Here is a 17519-nt window from a genome sequence, read left to right as displayed (position 1 = left end):
CTATTTAACTAAAAAAGATATTTTAAAAAGCGTATGAATGGTGGATGACTTTTCCTTTCTAGCAGTAGAAACGAAGTGTTCACTCAGTGAATGTGATTTACGATTTTTCAGTCACCGCTGAGAAAAATGAAGAACCTGATTGGTGGGTTTTAAGCGGAAAATATTTTTCATCAATCAGGCTCTCATTCTCTTTGGTTGATAATCAAGTGCGTAAACTGTATTTAGTGAGGATGGCTCTTTAATGCATACTCAAGTGCATACTCATGTGCTCATACGACGCATATGCGTCACATAAGCACTTGAGACAAAAGCTGGTCTCCAAAAAAATTATGGAATCAAAAACTTTAAACTGATTGATTGAAGAAAGAAATGACTCATTTGATTTAATTATAAACAAAGGTGGAATTTGCTTTCATTATTACGCATGTGAAACTTTCTTTTATGATCACAGTGTTTATCTTCTGGAAAATTGAAAAACACAAAGCAAGATTTAAGTCTAATGTATGAGTGAACGTAAATGTTTGTTTTGACAAAGTTGAAGGCCTTGACAGCCAGCTGATTTCAACATGTGAGAATAATGTTATGATTTCCCACTTCTGAAAACACTGATGGTCTCTTATTAATTTTTTTAAATGTTTCACTATTACTACAATTTCTTAATAAATCTTTTTGATCTAACAATTAATAAATCTTCAATGAATGTGGTTTTTATTAATTTGTTTTTATTTTTTTAATTTGTTGAATTTTATAAAATTATGAAAATGCTTACAAAGTGTGCTAAGTCTTAAAAATGTGCTTAACACAATGCAATAATGTTATCTGTAAAAAATATATGTTATTCAATCTTTTTAATTTTTTTTTTTTTTTTTTATCTTCTAGAAATGAATGTCTTGTGTTATATAAGCAGTCATGAGTAAAGTGGATGTTAAAATCTGTCTCCTGGGAAAAGAATACTCTGGAAAGACTAGCCTTGTAGAAAGATTTGTCTATGATCAGTTTATTGGAGAAAATTCATACCAAAATGTAAGTTTAGATTTTTTGCATACATCTTATAACTTGAGGATATTCTTTAAAACAGTGAATTGTTGCACTAGGGAAGATTTTCTAAATTCGGCCAAACTTTTGCAGCTACCGAAAAATGGCATGCGAGAAATTATTGAAAAATAATCCAAGATCAGATAAACTTAATGGGTAAAACTTGTATCCACCTCCCTGCAAATCACTTTACATATTTTTTTTTTTTTTTTTTTTTGAAGTTTTATCAAAGTATGAGAACTGGTCTGTTTTGGCACTTGGCTTTAACAGACATGAACTGGTGCTAGTATAGAAAAAATCTCCAATAGATAGATATATGTTAGACATTCCTGAGCATTTATGTGGTGTACGGTATGGACATAGCCAAGTATTTTTTTAAATGTGTGTGTGTGTTTTTCCATTATAAAAAAGGCATTCTTCATCTATAAAGCTACTTTATTTTTGAAAAAATATTGAAATAATGGTTTACTTTAATAATTAGTCAAGCTTTGTTGTTTACAAAACAATACAAATCAAAATGAGCTGTGTCCACATAGTTTAGAGGAATCCTTATGTGATAAAAATATTTTTTTATTGTTAATTATTTTATCCTGTACAATATAACCTGTACAGCCAGTTGTATTTTTTTTCTTCTTTTTATTAAAAAGTGATTTATAAATCACATGTGTATAAAATCAGTCAGATTTGTTATCTGAAATGTTACTTAAAAATGATTACTTCAATTAAGAATCTGTTACAACTTGTGTAATATTAGAGCATTTACACCAAAAATATTCAAAAAATATTTATTTGAATTAAATGTTCAACAAATAGCTTATTATTTTACTCACAAGTAGTGCTCTACTATAGTTGTATGTTCTTATTTTTTGCAGTAAAAAACTTTTTAAAAAAAATCATTGTTTACTTTGTAGTCAATATCTTATATAATTTACTACCTCTTTAGTTCTGATATAATTGTTATGTTTTTTGGGGATCTAACTTTTTCATACAAATAACTAATTTAATCAGTTAAAAAAATTTGAAATTAATTTTACTCTTTGTTTTTTTATAGACTATTGGAGCTGCATTTGGTGCCAAGAAGATAGAAATTCATGGTGAAATTCTTACTTTAGGATTATGGGTGTGTATATAAATATTTATTTTGATGGCTATTGGTTTTTTTAAATGTTTTCTAGCTATTTTAGTCATTGTTTTTATTTACGTTTGTAAGAAATGAAAATAGATAAACTTTATTTATTTTAAATAACAATATTGCTACTAGCAAAATAGGTTTGCTTTTTTTTATATTTAGCCTTATTTTCTCCTTTTATATGATTTTCTCAATATTTTAACTTTTGCTTAAAAGGAATTATTCATAAAATATTCAACTTCATTCTGATCAATGAAAGTACACTTATCACCAAAAATAGATCTCTATTTTTTAAAAAGATTCAATAATGAAGTTTAGCAACACTAATCCAGGTTTCATGTATCAATATATTTCTATATGCTTGTGTTTTTGTATTATGTCTTTCATTAAGTTGGCACTTAAAGATACAGTACAGAACCCGTTATCTGGAAATCAAAAAACCGGAACGAAATTCAATAAATTTTCCCGCCTTTTTTTTTTTTTAAAAAAAATTTTTTTTCCTCATAAGATTTTAGAATTTTTCTTCTTTTTTGAAAGATGTTTACCTTACCATCATTTTGGAAATAATCATTAGTGTATTACTTCATCGTTTTTTCTTCTTTTTAAGATTATTTCTAACTATTTTTGTTTTTTTTAGTTGTGTTTAACAATAAAAAAACGGCTTTTTGCATCGATTCAGAAAACTGGAAAAATCAGTTATCCAGAATAGCGATGGTTCCGGATAATCGGTTCCCTACTGTATTTTGTAATCTGGGTTTTAAAATTTAGTGTATGTATGTAACAAACTTAGTAAAGTAAGCAAAAATAAATGGGCCATCCTAAATAACTTTTGATTTAATGATCGGATCTTCATGTTTTAGGACTCACACTTAATGATTCGAGGGAGTGACCTCATACATGCTAACTAATTAGTGCAGACGATATTTTAAGCTACAAAATTAGACACAAAACCGTACTATCTCTGAATAAACATACAATTTTTTACATTGATGTAAATATTAATATTTGATGTAAAAATAGCTATAAAAATTTATGATACTATGTTCTCTTCCACACACTAAACTTCATTTAGCATTATAACTTAAAAAAGTTGTCAAATCATAACATATTTTTAAAAGACGCAGAAAAGAAAGTGTATTAAATTTTCAGATCATCAATATCATTGAATGTTGATTTCTATATTTAATGTAAAAATATAGAAAACTGTCAAGAAGGGATATATCTAGATATGAACTCAATTAAAGACACTTTCTTTTAGCTTAGCTGAAGAACACTTAGCAGATGTTTGCTTTATAAACATAAAGGGTTTTGATGTTAAATTGAAAATAAGGTGAAACGATGTTCCTTTTGCATGTAAACTACTCAATTACTTAACAGAAAATGGTATTCTCCTCAGAAGAAATTTGTCACAATAGAGAAAGACTAGTAATTTCTATGTACAATTTTTTTACCTTTAATATTCCATTGTAATCATACTCATTACATTGATTTTTTACTGTATCTTATTTCTTTTTTCAACTTGTGTCTTACCTTATGCTTTATATTTTACTTTTCTTATCGAAAAGATTTTATTTTCTTAATTTACCTATTAAAGTTATACCTTATTTTTGGTTTATAATTTTATTTAGTATTATTATTTTTACTTAGTGAGCAATTGAAAAGTTTAATTTTTTTATTTGTTTTTATTTAGTTATATTTTTTTAATAGGACACTGCAGGAAGTGAGCGTTATGAATCTATTGGACGAATATATTACCGCAAATCACATGCTGCTATAGTATGTTATGATGTTACAGATGCTAATAGCTTTGATAGAGCTAAGTTTTGGGTTGCTGAGCTTCAAAAAGCTGAAGAGGTAGAAATGATAGTTCTAATAGTTAACCTATAAATGTGTGTAATATATCCAGTCTAAGAAGACTAGTAATAAGATTTAGCCTAAATGTATGTCTAGCTCTTAAATTGAAAATATTTAAAATGTATTAGAAATTTAAATCTCGAATATATTAAAACGTCGAAATTGTAAAAAATTATTGATCTTAATTCTGACATCAATGTTCTTTATATATATAACACTTATCCACACAAGTACACTATCTATCCAAGAGATGGTTATCCCTTTCTTTTAAGAGATTGCAGAGAAAAGTTTCAAGTGATTTGAATCCTTTTACTGGGACATGTCTCATAAGAAAAGTAAATCAATCCCTCAACTGCGAGTTGTTGTACAAGGGATCATGGAGATTTGAGTTCCGCAATTTCGAGCATAATGATAGTAATGTATTCAATGTACAATGCAGTGTACAACAATGTGTACATGGCCACTTTTATTTCCCAAGCAACTTGATATAAAATCAGTTTGAAGCTGGTAGGAGTTCTCGTCACCATTATTGACAGAACTCTTGTTCTTCAAAATTATAGCTCAGTATTTTAATCACAGTACCATAGTGGCTTTTATAAAGCATTAAGAAAGCAAAATTATTAATCTTAAACTATCTGTGTTTTGAGCTCACCTAATATTTTTTTTAAGCATCATAGAGTGTAAGTATAAGTATATCCCCTTATTTATAGTAATTGAATTCTGTGATTACTACTGTAGTTTCTTCATAAAATTTTCATTCTGAATTTTTTAGCTAAAAAACGGTTAAAATTGTTGTTACAGTACTCTCAAAAATATGCATAACAGAATTGTGTAAATGCAGGGCTACTGATTTTTTTGCTTTTTGAGAAAATTTCTTTTTGTGGTAGCAAAGTTTGTTTCCATGCATATTTCTTTGTTTCATAAATTTGATTTAAAGTTATTTTTCATACCACTGCATCTAAAAGATTCAAGAATATATATGATACACCACTTTATTTCAGCTCTCTTGTTATGAGACTTTTAAAATTTTGGCAAAATTACCAAAATAGTTTAGTTTTCAATTGTCTTCTACTCTAAAACATATTTGCCCCAAAGCACTGTAGTTGGCAGACCAGTAAATTTGTAAAATTTAGTAAATTAACTGAAGATTTTATCAACATTAAAATGTGTAAGAATTAAAATATCATTAGTAGATATATCATTAAAAAATTTCAATTTAGTCTTTTGGCTACAGTAATTTTAATTTTTTTCTGTAAAACTGTTTTGTAGTTATTAATAGCTTAGCAAAAGGTTGACTAATTTATGTTTGCAAAATGCTTTTTTTATAATTTTCTTTTTAAATTTAAATCTATTAGGTCTGCAGTGCAAAATTTGTCTATTTATAGTTATTTTGTGATGATACTTGTTTATCATTAATCTCTTTGCTTTGTATTTTAAAATGTTAGTAACGTGTCATATCAAAAGACTTTTAATTCAAGAAAAAATCAGCATACCCTTGTTAATCTAATTTAACATGCATTTCAAGAAGATATTACATTTAGACATCTTATATTCAGAGACTGCCTAAAAATTTTATTTTCTGAATTGTGTATAGCTTATTAAAATTAATGCTATGCTGCTATTATTTCTTTTTAAATAATTATTTCTTCTAATACCATTCTGTAAGGTTGCTTTGTAATTTGAAATTTTAATAGAAATGGAAAAATTTTGCGCCTTTTTACAGGTTTTTTTTTTTTTTTTTTTTTTTGTATATTTAAAGTGGTTGAAATTGAAGTGGTTGAATTGATTTCATAAAAAGGTTACATGCCCCCTTTTAACATTGACCGCTTCAATTTTACATTTAGGCATTTTATACTTGATTTAATACATTTGTTTTGAGATGATTTTGACCACCACTGTATATAAACAATTTAAGCTAAAGTGTAAGACCTGATAAGCGTGACTTGAAGTGATTTGAAAATTCAACAATTAAGTTTACACGAATTGTTATTTCGCTACCACTTTAAATATTGAGGGTAGCTATAATTCCAGGTTGGCATCTAAATATGTGGTAATGGACACTATCTGTGGTGTTATTGCCCATTTCAGGTACTCCAGGCATGTGTTAGAAAACTTTTTTTTAGTTGCTAAATAATTTTTTTCAAGCAATTTGAATGAAAAATGAAACCTTACAGTGCTTACATTTGAAAATAAGCCTGAAGTAGAAAAGTACAAAAATATAATTCGCTTTTTTTTTTTTTTTTTTTTTTTTAAACGAAATTTTTTTTTTATTGTTAAACCTGATAAAATTAAAAAAGAGTATACTTGTTGTTCCTTGGATCAAATGCAACATGTTTAGTTAGTACAAGCACATCACCCCCACACAGTGTGCAAACAAACATTTAGTAAGCCTATAAATTTTTAAAATATTCCAATATAATATAATTGGGTTAAAGTTAATTATTAATTTATTTTATATTAGCTTATTCAGGCTATTTAAAATGAATTTCAATTGCATGAATATCCAGATTTTGCCAGCTTGCAAGTTTAAAAAGAAAGAACTTAAAATAAGTGTTATCAAAGGAGTAACATCCAGTGGTCTCAGGTACCTTGGACCAATTTTCCCTATTCTACCCATGTACCTTGCACCAATTTTCCTTACTCTAAAAACATATTTTCTGAAGTATGTGAGAATTAGTTCACAAATTAGAAAATTATATTAACAGACAAATATATATTTCCCTCAAAACTTTTAAGATTTTTTAATTATATCTTTCTGCATAAGAAAATAAATAGTTTAAAATTGAAACTTCTTTAAAAATTCATTCAGAAAAAACTACTTTAAATTCATTAACTGGTAGATATTTATTTTGAAAATTTGTAGTGGTTAAAATTATATTCAAAATGAATGACTTTTTTAACTTCTTATCAGTTAATATATTTTTTTATTCCAGAAATGTCGTATATATTTATGTGGAACAAAAAAAGATTTAGTTGCAATTGACCGTAAGCGTCGAACTGTTGATTATTACAATGTTACTGATTTTGCTGAAACAATTAATGCTGAAGTATTTGAAACATCAAGTAAAACAGGAGAAGGTGTCTGTAAGTTTTTTTTTTCTTTTCTTTTTTTTTTTTTTTTTTTTTTTTGAAGGAAAAAAAATGTTTCTATGTTAATGTATTTTATTTCCGATAATAATTATTATGATTCTTTAATTTTGATGTAACCTAATTTTTGAACTAAACCCATTACTTTTGTACCCAGTTTGAAAAACCTCTGTCTTGATCTGCAACATTGTGGTAAGATTCTCAAATTTATCTGTGTGGTGCATTTTAAATTATTTGTGTTCAAAAGTTGCACATTTTAAACGCTAGAATATGTGATTAAAAAACAACTGCACTACTACAAGAAAGTAATTTGAGATAATTAAAGTGTTATTAGTTTGTAAGTTTTTTTTTACTTTGATAACAACAAATTAAAATATAAAATAATTTTGATTTCAATTATTTTTATTTTACTTAAATTAGTAAATATTACAAACAAAATTTAAAAAAAAGAAGACTAAACACCAGGTAAGTTAAATGAAGTTTAAAACATTCTGAACTTGAAAAATTTTGAGTTCTAAAGTTATTATGCATTTCAAACAGTATTCTAAAAAATAAAACAAAATGTAAGAAATGCCTGTAAAATTTCTGGATCCCATAAACTCAGAGGTTTAGCCAAAACTATGTCACACTCTTACAAAGTTTTGTTTAATTCCACTGTTTTCAAATAAAACTAAATTCTATTTATTTTTTGTGTGTTAGTGTGATCTGTGTGAGATAAAAATATGAAGAAAATACAGGAAAAAATCATTATTTTTAGCTTAACATTGATTTGTCGACAAAAAGAAGGGGAAAAAACTGTAAATATTTATTAAGTTTGGGTTAATTTTTCTGCAAGGCTAAAATAAATCTGTGATGCCCACCACCATGCCGATTCTGCTACTGAACATTTTTGATAAAATAGGTTGCGAATATCTTTGTACAGAAACATGTTCTGTAACTTTATCTATCTACTGACTGAATTTGTATTCCTATAATATTTACTAAAAAATTCTTGCTAACTTTCAGTAGCATCCCATCTATGATGAGCTATTCCTATATAATATTTTTTTTCTCTTTTTTAATTTCTATTGCAGAAACTTGCATTTTATTTCCTTTCAATTTATTGTATTTTTTGTGTCCGATTCTATTGCTTCTACTGATTTTCAAATGTATTAATTAATTTTTAGTTATATTTACATGTTATAAGTCTGTATTTTTAGTAAAAATATTTTTAGATTAGTAAAGATATTTTTAGTAACAAAACGTGTTTCTTTTTTCTTTGATTTTAATTGCATGCTAAGCACCAGGGTTGTTATAATTTAAACCAATTAATTAAAATCAATATTTAGATTACTTGATAATCAACTAATATTACAAAATAAAATCAATATTTAGATATATTTTATTTTGTATTATTAGTCGAAAGAATATTTATTTAATATATTTGTCCTAAACTAGACTGCTGATTTTGATAAATCTCATGAACAAAAAATTTTCTAAAGGGCACTTTCTGTAATTCATTGTATTTTATCAATGTTTTTCATTATGATGTGGCACTTATTTTGAAATATACAGTATTGTGAAAACCAACAATTTTAGAAGTTCAACTATATGAAATTTTTCCATATCTAGAATTTGTCAAAAATTGAGTCTGGATAGTTAAGCTTTTATTATAATAGTCTTTTATTACAAAAGTCTATTATTTTTTTAAAAAATAACTTTTTAAAAAAACAATTTTTGTGGCAAATTCATGTTACAAAGCATATTTTTTTTCTATGAGTCTCCAATTTTAGTTAACAAAAAATTATGATAGATAATGCTGTAAGTTTCTTCTACTATTTTTTCCATTGAATTTTGTAGTACAATACTTTTCCCTCCTGTTACGTTGTGTGATTGTGGCTGGTGATAAGCATTTAAAAAATATTATAATAGGATTTTTAGTTGTTTTCTTTGATTCACAATTTTATTACTTAAATCTTATTTATTACTAATAAAAGTTTTGCCCTGGGAAAAAAAAGAAAGGTGAAATGCGATAAGTCAGTAGTTAAAGTCACTGAGCTGCTATTGTGAAGGATTTTATCCTCAGTGGCGTCTTAGAGCCTACCAGCTTTAGATTAATGGTTACCAGATTGTAATGATAGAAATTTTCATTCTATGCATGTTATAAATATTCTTTTGAATTACTAATCATTCACTTTTATTTGATGATCTTGTCTTTCTTTCTCATTGAGCCCTATTTCCCTCTTCCCCAATGCTACTAAAGTAGTGTGTGGGGGGTAGGAGTTATTGACAATGCTAACCTTCATCTATCAAAAGGTACCTCAGGATTGAATCAAGTTATCATGTCTTATATACTAGTGAATTGATGTTTATTTTTCGTAGTAGTAGTTACGCCACAATACTCCCCCACCAGAATTTTATCAGGGATAGAATTCGATGAACAGATACCACTAGTTGCTGTACTTGTGACAGACCAGGATAGCTGGGTTAAGGTCGCCGGGTTTTCTTAGTGCTGAATGTGAGAGCTGTATTAACTTCATGGTCGTAGTCACTCCTGGGTTGCCATTAGCAGTCAAGTGTATGCAGGCTGAGGTTGTGTATGATCGAGACGAGACTGAGTGGCAACAGCATGAAGAGGTGAATGATGTCGCAGTCACAAGTAGCAAGTCTACTGTTCAATGTGGACCATCCATCAAAGTAGGCGTGACCAGATCGAAGTGGGCGTTACTGTCAAGATAGGCGTGTGTTCGCATCACGTCCGTAAGTCACCAATGGGGGCGCGGAGTTATCGACAATGCCAACCTTCATCTATCAAAAGGCACCTCAAGATTGAATCAAGTTATCATGTCTTATATACTAGTGAATTGATGTTTATTTTTCGTAGTGGTAGTTACGCTATAAGTGCTTGAGTAAGGCATCTTCTCTATGCTTCTCCTCACTTCCTACTTATCCACCCTCTCCCAAAAAAAAATTTTTTTGAATGGGAAATTACTTTTTATTGCATCATAATGTGTTTTTTTTTCTTTTTCTCTGTGGCAGCAATTATCAACAAAAATGAATAAATGTAGTAACAAAGAGTGTTTTAATTTTTATTTTGCCTTTCTGTACCCTTATCTTACTTTTAAAAACATTTTTAGTTTCTCTTATTAAGGAGTAAGGACACTGAGCCTCCTATTTAAATAGATGAGGAATGACAGAATTATCCCTTAAATAGAGAGTTTCCCATATTTAGGGTGGTCCTTAATGGGAGGTGCTACTATATTTCAATTGCACCCATTTAATTTTATGTTTACTTGAACACAAATACTTTAGTTCTGTATGTTAATAGTGTATTTAAATTATAAAAATTGTTTCTCATGAGTTATTTAGGATAATTAATTTTGTAATGTTTTCTTGTTTAAATAAATCTACTCTTCATTTGATATTGAACTGACAAATCAGAAGAATGTTAATCTTGAATAAAAAGGAGCTATGATTGCATTTATTCTGTGATTAGTTTGTAATAATTAACAATTTTCGAAGTTTTAAGTATTTTAGCTTTAATGTTGCTGTTATTAAGTATATTAATGTTACATGAGTATTATTATAGTATTTAATCAGAGATATTTTTGGTAAATGTAATAAAATCATGATTTTTACCAATCCCATTCAGCATAAAGCCTTTCTTTAAAATAGAAATAATAAATTTGATTTTTAATATTCAAATATAAATATAAATTTTCAGATTTAAACTATAATTATAAACCAACTAATTTCTTCTCAAGAAACTGTTAAAGAACAGTGTAAACTCCAAAATATTAGATATTTAGTAAAATCGCTCTAGATTCCTAGTCTGTCCTTGGCTTGTGTTGACTGATATAAATGACCCCACAGATCATGAGTTAAAGTATCATTAACGACTATCCAATGTAACATTCTGTAGTTTTCTTCTCTGTGTAACTACAGCTTAGCTTTTTTTCTTCTTTTAATCAAAAAATCTATAAAAAGTTTCTCTTAATTTTTTATTTGATATTTGCTAGTCATGTCTGGTTCGAAAATAAGGTTACAAAGTTGATAATTATGAGGAGGATATTTACTATATTAATGAGCCATTTGTCATTTTGTAATGCTAAAAATATTATATTGTTTGAAATCACTTGTGTCTGATAGAAAATAGTATGTTAATTTTTCTCATTGATATTTTTCAGAATAAACTAACTTAGGTAAATTATATAACAGCTTCAATTACTTAATTTGTAGCTTTTTTCCTGTATTATTTTTCTTGTGTCTTTAGATGAGCTGTTTTATAGAGTTGCAGAAAATTTCTTAAAAGAACGAGTGGTTGAAGATAATTCAAATGGTATGATTCTTATTGAATTTAGTTACTTTATAAGATTTATTGAATTAAAAAATATTTAAAATATTATTTTATGATGAACCTCATTAAAAGAATATGATTCATTATGCTAACTCTCTTTTTTTTTCATTATTAAAAGTCATCATTATAATAATTTTTATCTCAAAATTATTTTAAAACTTTATATTTTTTAAATATCTATGGTCATTTTTCATAAAATGGTTACTCAGATCTGGAGTTTTATTTGTTGCGATCAGAAACTTGGTTTTGTCTGCATTTATAACTAGTCCCATCTCCTTCGCCGCCCTCTCAAGCGCTACAAAAGCGTCAATGACTGAGCGTTTTGTTCTTTCAACTATGTCGATATCATCCGCAAAAGCGAGTAGTTGGACAGTTTTTTGTAAGATTATTCCATTTGTGTTGATACCAGAGTCTCTAATGGCCTTTTCTAAGGCTATGTTAAATAGCAGGCAAGAAAGGGAATCACCCTGTCTCAGGCCTTTTTCGGTGAAGAATGTTTCAGAGAGACTTGACGAGATTTTTATTCTGCACGAAACTCTTTTGAGTGTCATTCTTGTGAGGCTGATTAGCTTCTTTGGGATGTTAAACTCCAACATAGCCTCAAGTAGTTTTCCTCAGTTGATGCTGTCGTAGGCAGCTTTAAAGTCAATAAATAAGTGGTATGTGCCAATGTTATACTCTTTGGTTTTCTCCAAGATCTGCCCGATAGTATGCGATTGGTCAGACGTTGTTTTTCCTTTCTGGAATCCGCATTGGTAATTTCCAATCATTCCCGAGGTGTAGGTCCCCAATCGCTTGCATAAAATAATGGAGAAGATCTTGTACGTAATATTTAGAAGGGTAATTCCCCTGTAGTTTCCACATTCGAGTTTATCACTTTTCTTGTATGTAGAGCAAATAGATCCTTCATCCCACTCAGTTGGCATTTGTTCCTTTGTCCATATACAACAAATCAAGCTATATATAGCTTTGTTTAGCTTCGTTTCGTCAATTTTAAAGAGTTCGGCTTTTAAGCCATCAGGTCCAGCTGATTTATTATTGTTTAGCCTCCTCAACGCTATTTCCATGTCGTAAGGAGTGGGTGTATTATGTTCTATGGCTTCACCTTCAGTACTCTTGGTTGGCAGCATGTTACAAGTGTTTAGATCTTCTCTATCTCTCCCCCTTAGTAAATCTACGAAGTGCTCACGCCAACGGGCTAGATCTTCATCCGGGTCTCGAGTAAGTTCTCCGTTTTTCTTCTTACAGGTTATTGTTCTGGGGTTGAAGTCTGCTCTGACATTGTTTATCAGTTGGTAAAATTTTCTTGCTTCCTTTTAAGTTTTTAAGTTTTCAATGTCCTTATATACCTCTTCCATATATTCTCGTTTCTTCATCTTATGAATTCTTTTTTCTTCTCTTCGCAGTTTTCTTCTGCGCTCCTAGTGTAGCGTTTCTGGATCATGGATTTATACGCTTCATTCTTCTTTTTCGTAATGGCACAGCATTCTTCATCAAACCAAGAGGTGGTTTTCTTACCTTGCATTTCTGGTATTGTTTTTTCAGACGCATTAATTATGGTTTGTTTAAGAGACTGCCACGCAGTCTCAGTTTCGACACTTGATTCAATCTTGCTTTTTAGTTCTTTTCGGTACTCTTTCATTACCTCTGTCTTCTTTAGCTGTTCAATGTCAATCTTTTTGTCGTTATTATCTCTCCTTTTATGATAATATCTATTTACCTTGTGACGTATTTTTGAGGCTACCAAAAAGTGATCGGAGTCCACATTTGCACCGCGGTATAACCGAACGTCTTGAAGACTGCTTCTGTGTCTTAAATCAATAAGTATGCGATCTATTTGATTTTGGGTTAGTCCATCTGGGGATCTCCAGGTAGCTTTATGTATGTTTTTGTGTTTAAGAGTTGTACTCCCTATTACCATGCTTGTAGAAATGGCAAAGTTAATAAGTCGGATGCCATTTTTGCTTGTCTCTTCATGTAGGCTTTCATTTCCAGCAAATCTATTCATGTTTGTATCGTGGCCAATCTTCGCGTTGAAATCGCCCATGAGCAGTTTCACATCATTTGAACAGCATTCACTTTGTGTCTTTTCAAGAAGGTCATAGAATCCATCCTTAACTTCATCCGCCTTGTCCACCGTGGGGGCATGGGCACAAATAATTGAGATATTATGCATTCTTCCTTTGATTCGTATTCTGCAAATTCTTTCGTTCACTGGCTTAAATTCAATAACTTTGTCTCTGATTCTTTTGTTGACAATGAAACCAGTTCCAAATTGGTGTAATCTGTCGTCGCAGCTATAGTATATACTGCAATTTCGCTTGTCCATTACTCCACTTCCCGTCCACCTCATTTCTGAACAGCCAGTACATCTAATTTGTACTCCAAGAAAACATCAGTTAGTTTTTTCACTGCACCTCCTCTATATAATGTTCTAACATTCCATGTTCCAAATATCATGTCCGATTTCGTACCAGGTTGTCTACAAAGTGCCGGTCCGGAAGTTTTTCTTTGAGTTTTCTGAATCGGTAGATTTTTTTATGAGGCAAAGGGATTGGCCTTGTGCTCAACCCATTTAGTCACCTTTTACGACACGCCGGGAATACGTTGGTGCAATTCTACCTCGGACACCACACGGGGGAACTCTTTACTATTATGTGCTATATTTTGCCTTGTCTTGTAAAAGAATATGAATATAAATAATTTTTCTACTCTTCAAAGTTCCAATAATCCACTATTTATGAACTTATAATCTTGCTCTAGTTATCAAAATTTCACTATCTTTTAGTTGTTACTTTGTATAAAACTTAAGAAATAATCTTATGTTGGGTTATCCAGATGTATGTAACATATCTATGTTTAACTCATTATTTGAAATTTTTTACTCATCTTATTATTTTGGTGTAAATTTGAAGGAGGTGTAACTTTTTTTTTCTTTTTAGGATTTGGATTACTGTCCATCCAAGAAAATATACACAATAAGAAAAAATGCTGTTTTTAAAGTATTTTTAGCTGTAAAAATGACTTTTTTCCATTCATTCTTAATGTGTTAGTAACAAATAGCTTGGTCTTATAACCAAAAAATGCTATGTTCATCAAAAAGCTCAATTCATTCCTCTTAAAACATCATGTACTGTTTTTGAAAAGTATCATATCATCTAATGTGTTCATTATACCTCAAGTATATCATAGTGTATTTTCAATTTTTGTGCTTTTATGTAATTCATTCTCTTTTCTTGAACATGTACTTGCCTGATTTCATGCAGGCGCATCTTTTCATCTCAAGCATAAGTTTCAGTATTCAGAGGTTTTAACTAAAACTTGCAAGCTTTTCTTCATAAATTTCACTTAGTGCCTTAAAACCATAAGTACATAGTTTAAATACTTAGTGAGTAGTGCCTTAAAACCATAAATTCATTATTTAAATACTTAGTGAGAGTCTCTATAACAGATACCTTCCAGGACGGCAGCAGACTATTTTTCATCTAAGTTTTCTTTTTACTTTGAAAAAGCAAACAAAACACTCTGGGGGAATCGCTGAGACTACTTTTTAAAACATCTCTAAACTTATTTCTAATAAAATTAAAAAGCTGACTTATGAATGCACTGCTAAAAACATTAACAAAAAGTCAAGATTATTTTTCTGTTACTTGATTACAGACATGACTGTATATGGATTTTTTGGTATCATTGGATATATTTTAGTATAATTATATGAAATTCAACATACATTTGAACAACATAAATTTTTTATATATTTGGACCTTATATTTACAAAATTTGCTACATGGATGTTAAATGATGCTGAATTTTTATGATAATAATTTCATCTGACTATATTAAGGCTGTAGGCAAATTTGAATTTGTGAAGATAGTGCAGCAAATTCATTCGGTAAATTCTGCTACCAGGGTGAGAATTTCATAAAAGATGTGTAGAAGGTGCTATATTTTTATAAATGTAAATAAAGGTGTTTATAACATAGTATTTAAAATTATATGAACGATGGCATAGTATTTAAAATAAGTCAGAAGCATAGTTTTTTTAATTCTAAAGGTAGTTGGATTATTGCCTACGAACAAAATATGTTAGAACTATGCATGTGTAAGTTTTAGTTTTTAAAAACAAAAGGTAAAACAAAGAAGAAGAAAAAAAAATTTTTTTGCAAAAAATTTGTTACTTCTACTTGCTGTAATGCAACCATCTTCCAAGTAAACTATATAAACATTAATATTTTACCTTTATAACATTCAAGGGGTTCATAATGTTATCCTGACAATTTTAAGCATTTGGCTTGCTAAAAACACAGTTTAAAAACTACGTTTTTAGATCTTAATTGAGCTTTGTGTATGCGCAAAAAAAATACTAATTTTGACGAAAATAAATTACATTATTAGTACCGTTTTTGTTTTTTAAATTTTCTACATATTTTTTATAATACATTTTATTATTTTATACATATATCTAAGTACTACTATAATGAAAAATTTAAACTGTTTTTCTTTAATAAGACGTGATGACATCTGTTATTAAAAATCTGTATGTTTTTTATTTTAATGTTCTTTTGGTTATATCTTGTATGTTTGTATTTTTTTTTTCATCATTTTGAAATCTTTCATTTTTGATATGTTACTAATGCATTTTCAAAAATGTAGACAGTTAAATATTGCTAGAATCAACTCATACAAATAATCTGAGTGCAATCTTCTCTAATGACAGTCATAGCCAAAGCTCACTATCATATTCCTTATTTGCATTGAATATGAGTTAGATATCTACAAAATTTCTAAGAGCTGGGATCTTTTTCTGTTCATAGCCAGAATTTTTTTAATGAAAATTAGATTTCTTTTTACTTTTTATGAAATTACATTAAAACTATAATTATTTTCAATTTAATATTATTTAAAAATGTAGTGATAAGAAGTATGAAGTACAGTCTTAAAAGTGGAGACAAATATACTAACTAAAATCACTTTTAATACCTGCATTAGTATTCAAAAATGAGCTTTAGCTCTTAGATAAACATTAAACAAATACAGTGAATTCGCGATAACTCGAATCTGATAGGACTGACGAAAAACTTCGACATATCGGAAGTTCGACTTACCGTTAGTTTCGGTTTTGGACTTTCAAAATATTGTCGGATTATTTAATTAATGCTTATTAATCATTTTTCTGACAAGCCATTTACGATAAGACTGTTTGAAGCACTTTATGATACCCTGGTCCATCGGCTGCAACTTTGCTGTTGTGTTTGGCGGGAGAAACTGCAAGCTTACTGCTTTCAAATTAGGTTGATCACTATGTGCTGTGCATTTATCCATAAAGAGTATCACTTTTCTTTTTTTAGCGAATAATTTCCGATCCAATTTTCTTTCATAGTTTTCAAATAAAACTGATGTCATCCAAAACTTTTTGTTAGACTTGTAATCCAAAGGATACGTTTTTACATTCTTGAAACATCGGGGATTTCGCTTTTTTTCCGATAACAAGTAAGGGCAATTTCTCTGTCCCAGACGAATTTCCTCCAACAGTCAAACGTTCCTTGCTCATTTTACCCACTGAGCAGTTTTCATCCTTAAACATCATAGTCTTATTTGGAAGACATTTAAAAAATAAACCCATTTCATCAATATTGAAAACATCATTTTAACTGTATCCTTGAAGTAAATTTGGTAACGTTTCACTTAACCACTGTTCACATACTTCAAGAGGATCAGCTTTATCTTCTCCATGAAGAGTGCGAAAGACATTGTGTGTGTGTTGCAAAGGAAGGGGCAAGATATCAGCTCCTAGGTTTTTTTTCTTGCTTTAAAAGATCCAAAAAAAAATCGAGTTAAAGGGAGTAAAATTCGAGTAATCGAGAATAATTAACATGAAATTGAAGATAAAAGGGTCGGGACCTCATAAAAAAATCGAGTTATAGTAATATTCAAGTTATTGTACTTCGAGTTATAGCGAATTGACTGTATATATTTTTACTAAAGCATTTCGATTCAAAGGCTGAAAATGTCTGCTGCTTGAAAAATCAATATTGATTTTTCAAACGGCATGACAATAAGAATTTTTTGACCCCTGGC

At 29.2% G+C, this 17519-nt stretch overlaps 1 protein-coding gene across 2 annotated transcripts; it reads left to right on the top strand.

Moving 5' to 3' along the window:
- The first annotated feature begins 329 nt into the window (after window positions 1-329).
- LOC107437391 (ras-related protein Rab-24) lies at window positions 330-15069 on the top strand. Of its 2 annotated transcripts, none has more exons than XM_043040919.2 (7): window positions 330-568; window positions 880-1023; window positions 2087-2155; window positions 3872-4018; window positions 6952-7102; window positions 11358-11423; window positions 14384-15069. In XM_043040919.2, exons 2-7 carry the CDS (start codon window positions 910-912, stop codon window positions 14440-14442), a joined length of 606 nt encoding a protein of 201 aa, XP_042896853.1. In that variant the 5' UTR covers window positions 330-568; window positions 880-909; the 3' UTR covers window positions 14443-15069. The 2 variants fall into 2 exon arrangements, with proteins under 2 accessions (XP_042896853.1, XP_042896854.1); XM_043040920.3 differs by having other exon boundaries at window positions 347-611.
- Window positions 15070-17519: the final 2450 nt, after the last annotated feature.

Source organism: Parasteatoda tepidariorum, chromosome 12, assembly GCF_982258835.1.
Source record: "Parasteatoda tepidariorum strain Cologne lab strain chromosome 12, Ptep-v5.0, whole genome shotgun sequence".
NCBI lineage: Eukaryota > Metazoa > Arthropoda > Arachnida > Araneae > Theridiidae > Parasteatoda > Parasteatoda tepidariorum.
Note: the sequence above shows the minus strand (reverse complement) of the source record. Positions and strands in the feature narration are given on the sequence as shown.

What these genes read in the sequence shown, in the direction of transcription:
- LOC107437391 (XM_043040919.2), top strand. Translation starts at nt 910, where the DNA reads ATGAGTAAAGTGGATGTTAAAATCTGTCTCCTGGGAAAAGAATACTCT. An exon ending in TTCTTACTTTAGGATTATGG is followed by an intron (nt 2,156 to 3,871) that starts GTGTGTATATAA and finishes TTTTTTTAATAG; the next exon opens with GACACTGCAGGAAGTGAGCG. An exon ending in TAAAACAGGAGAAGGTGTCT is followed by an intron (nt 7,103 to 11,357) that starts GTAAGTTTTTTT and finishes TTGTGTCTTTAG; the next exon opens with ATGAGCTGTTTTATAGAGTT.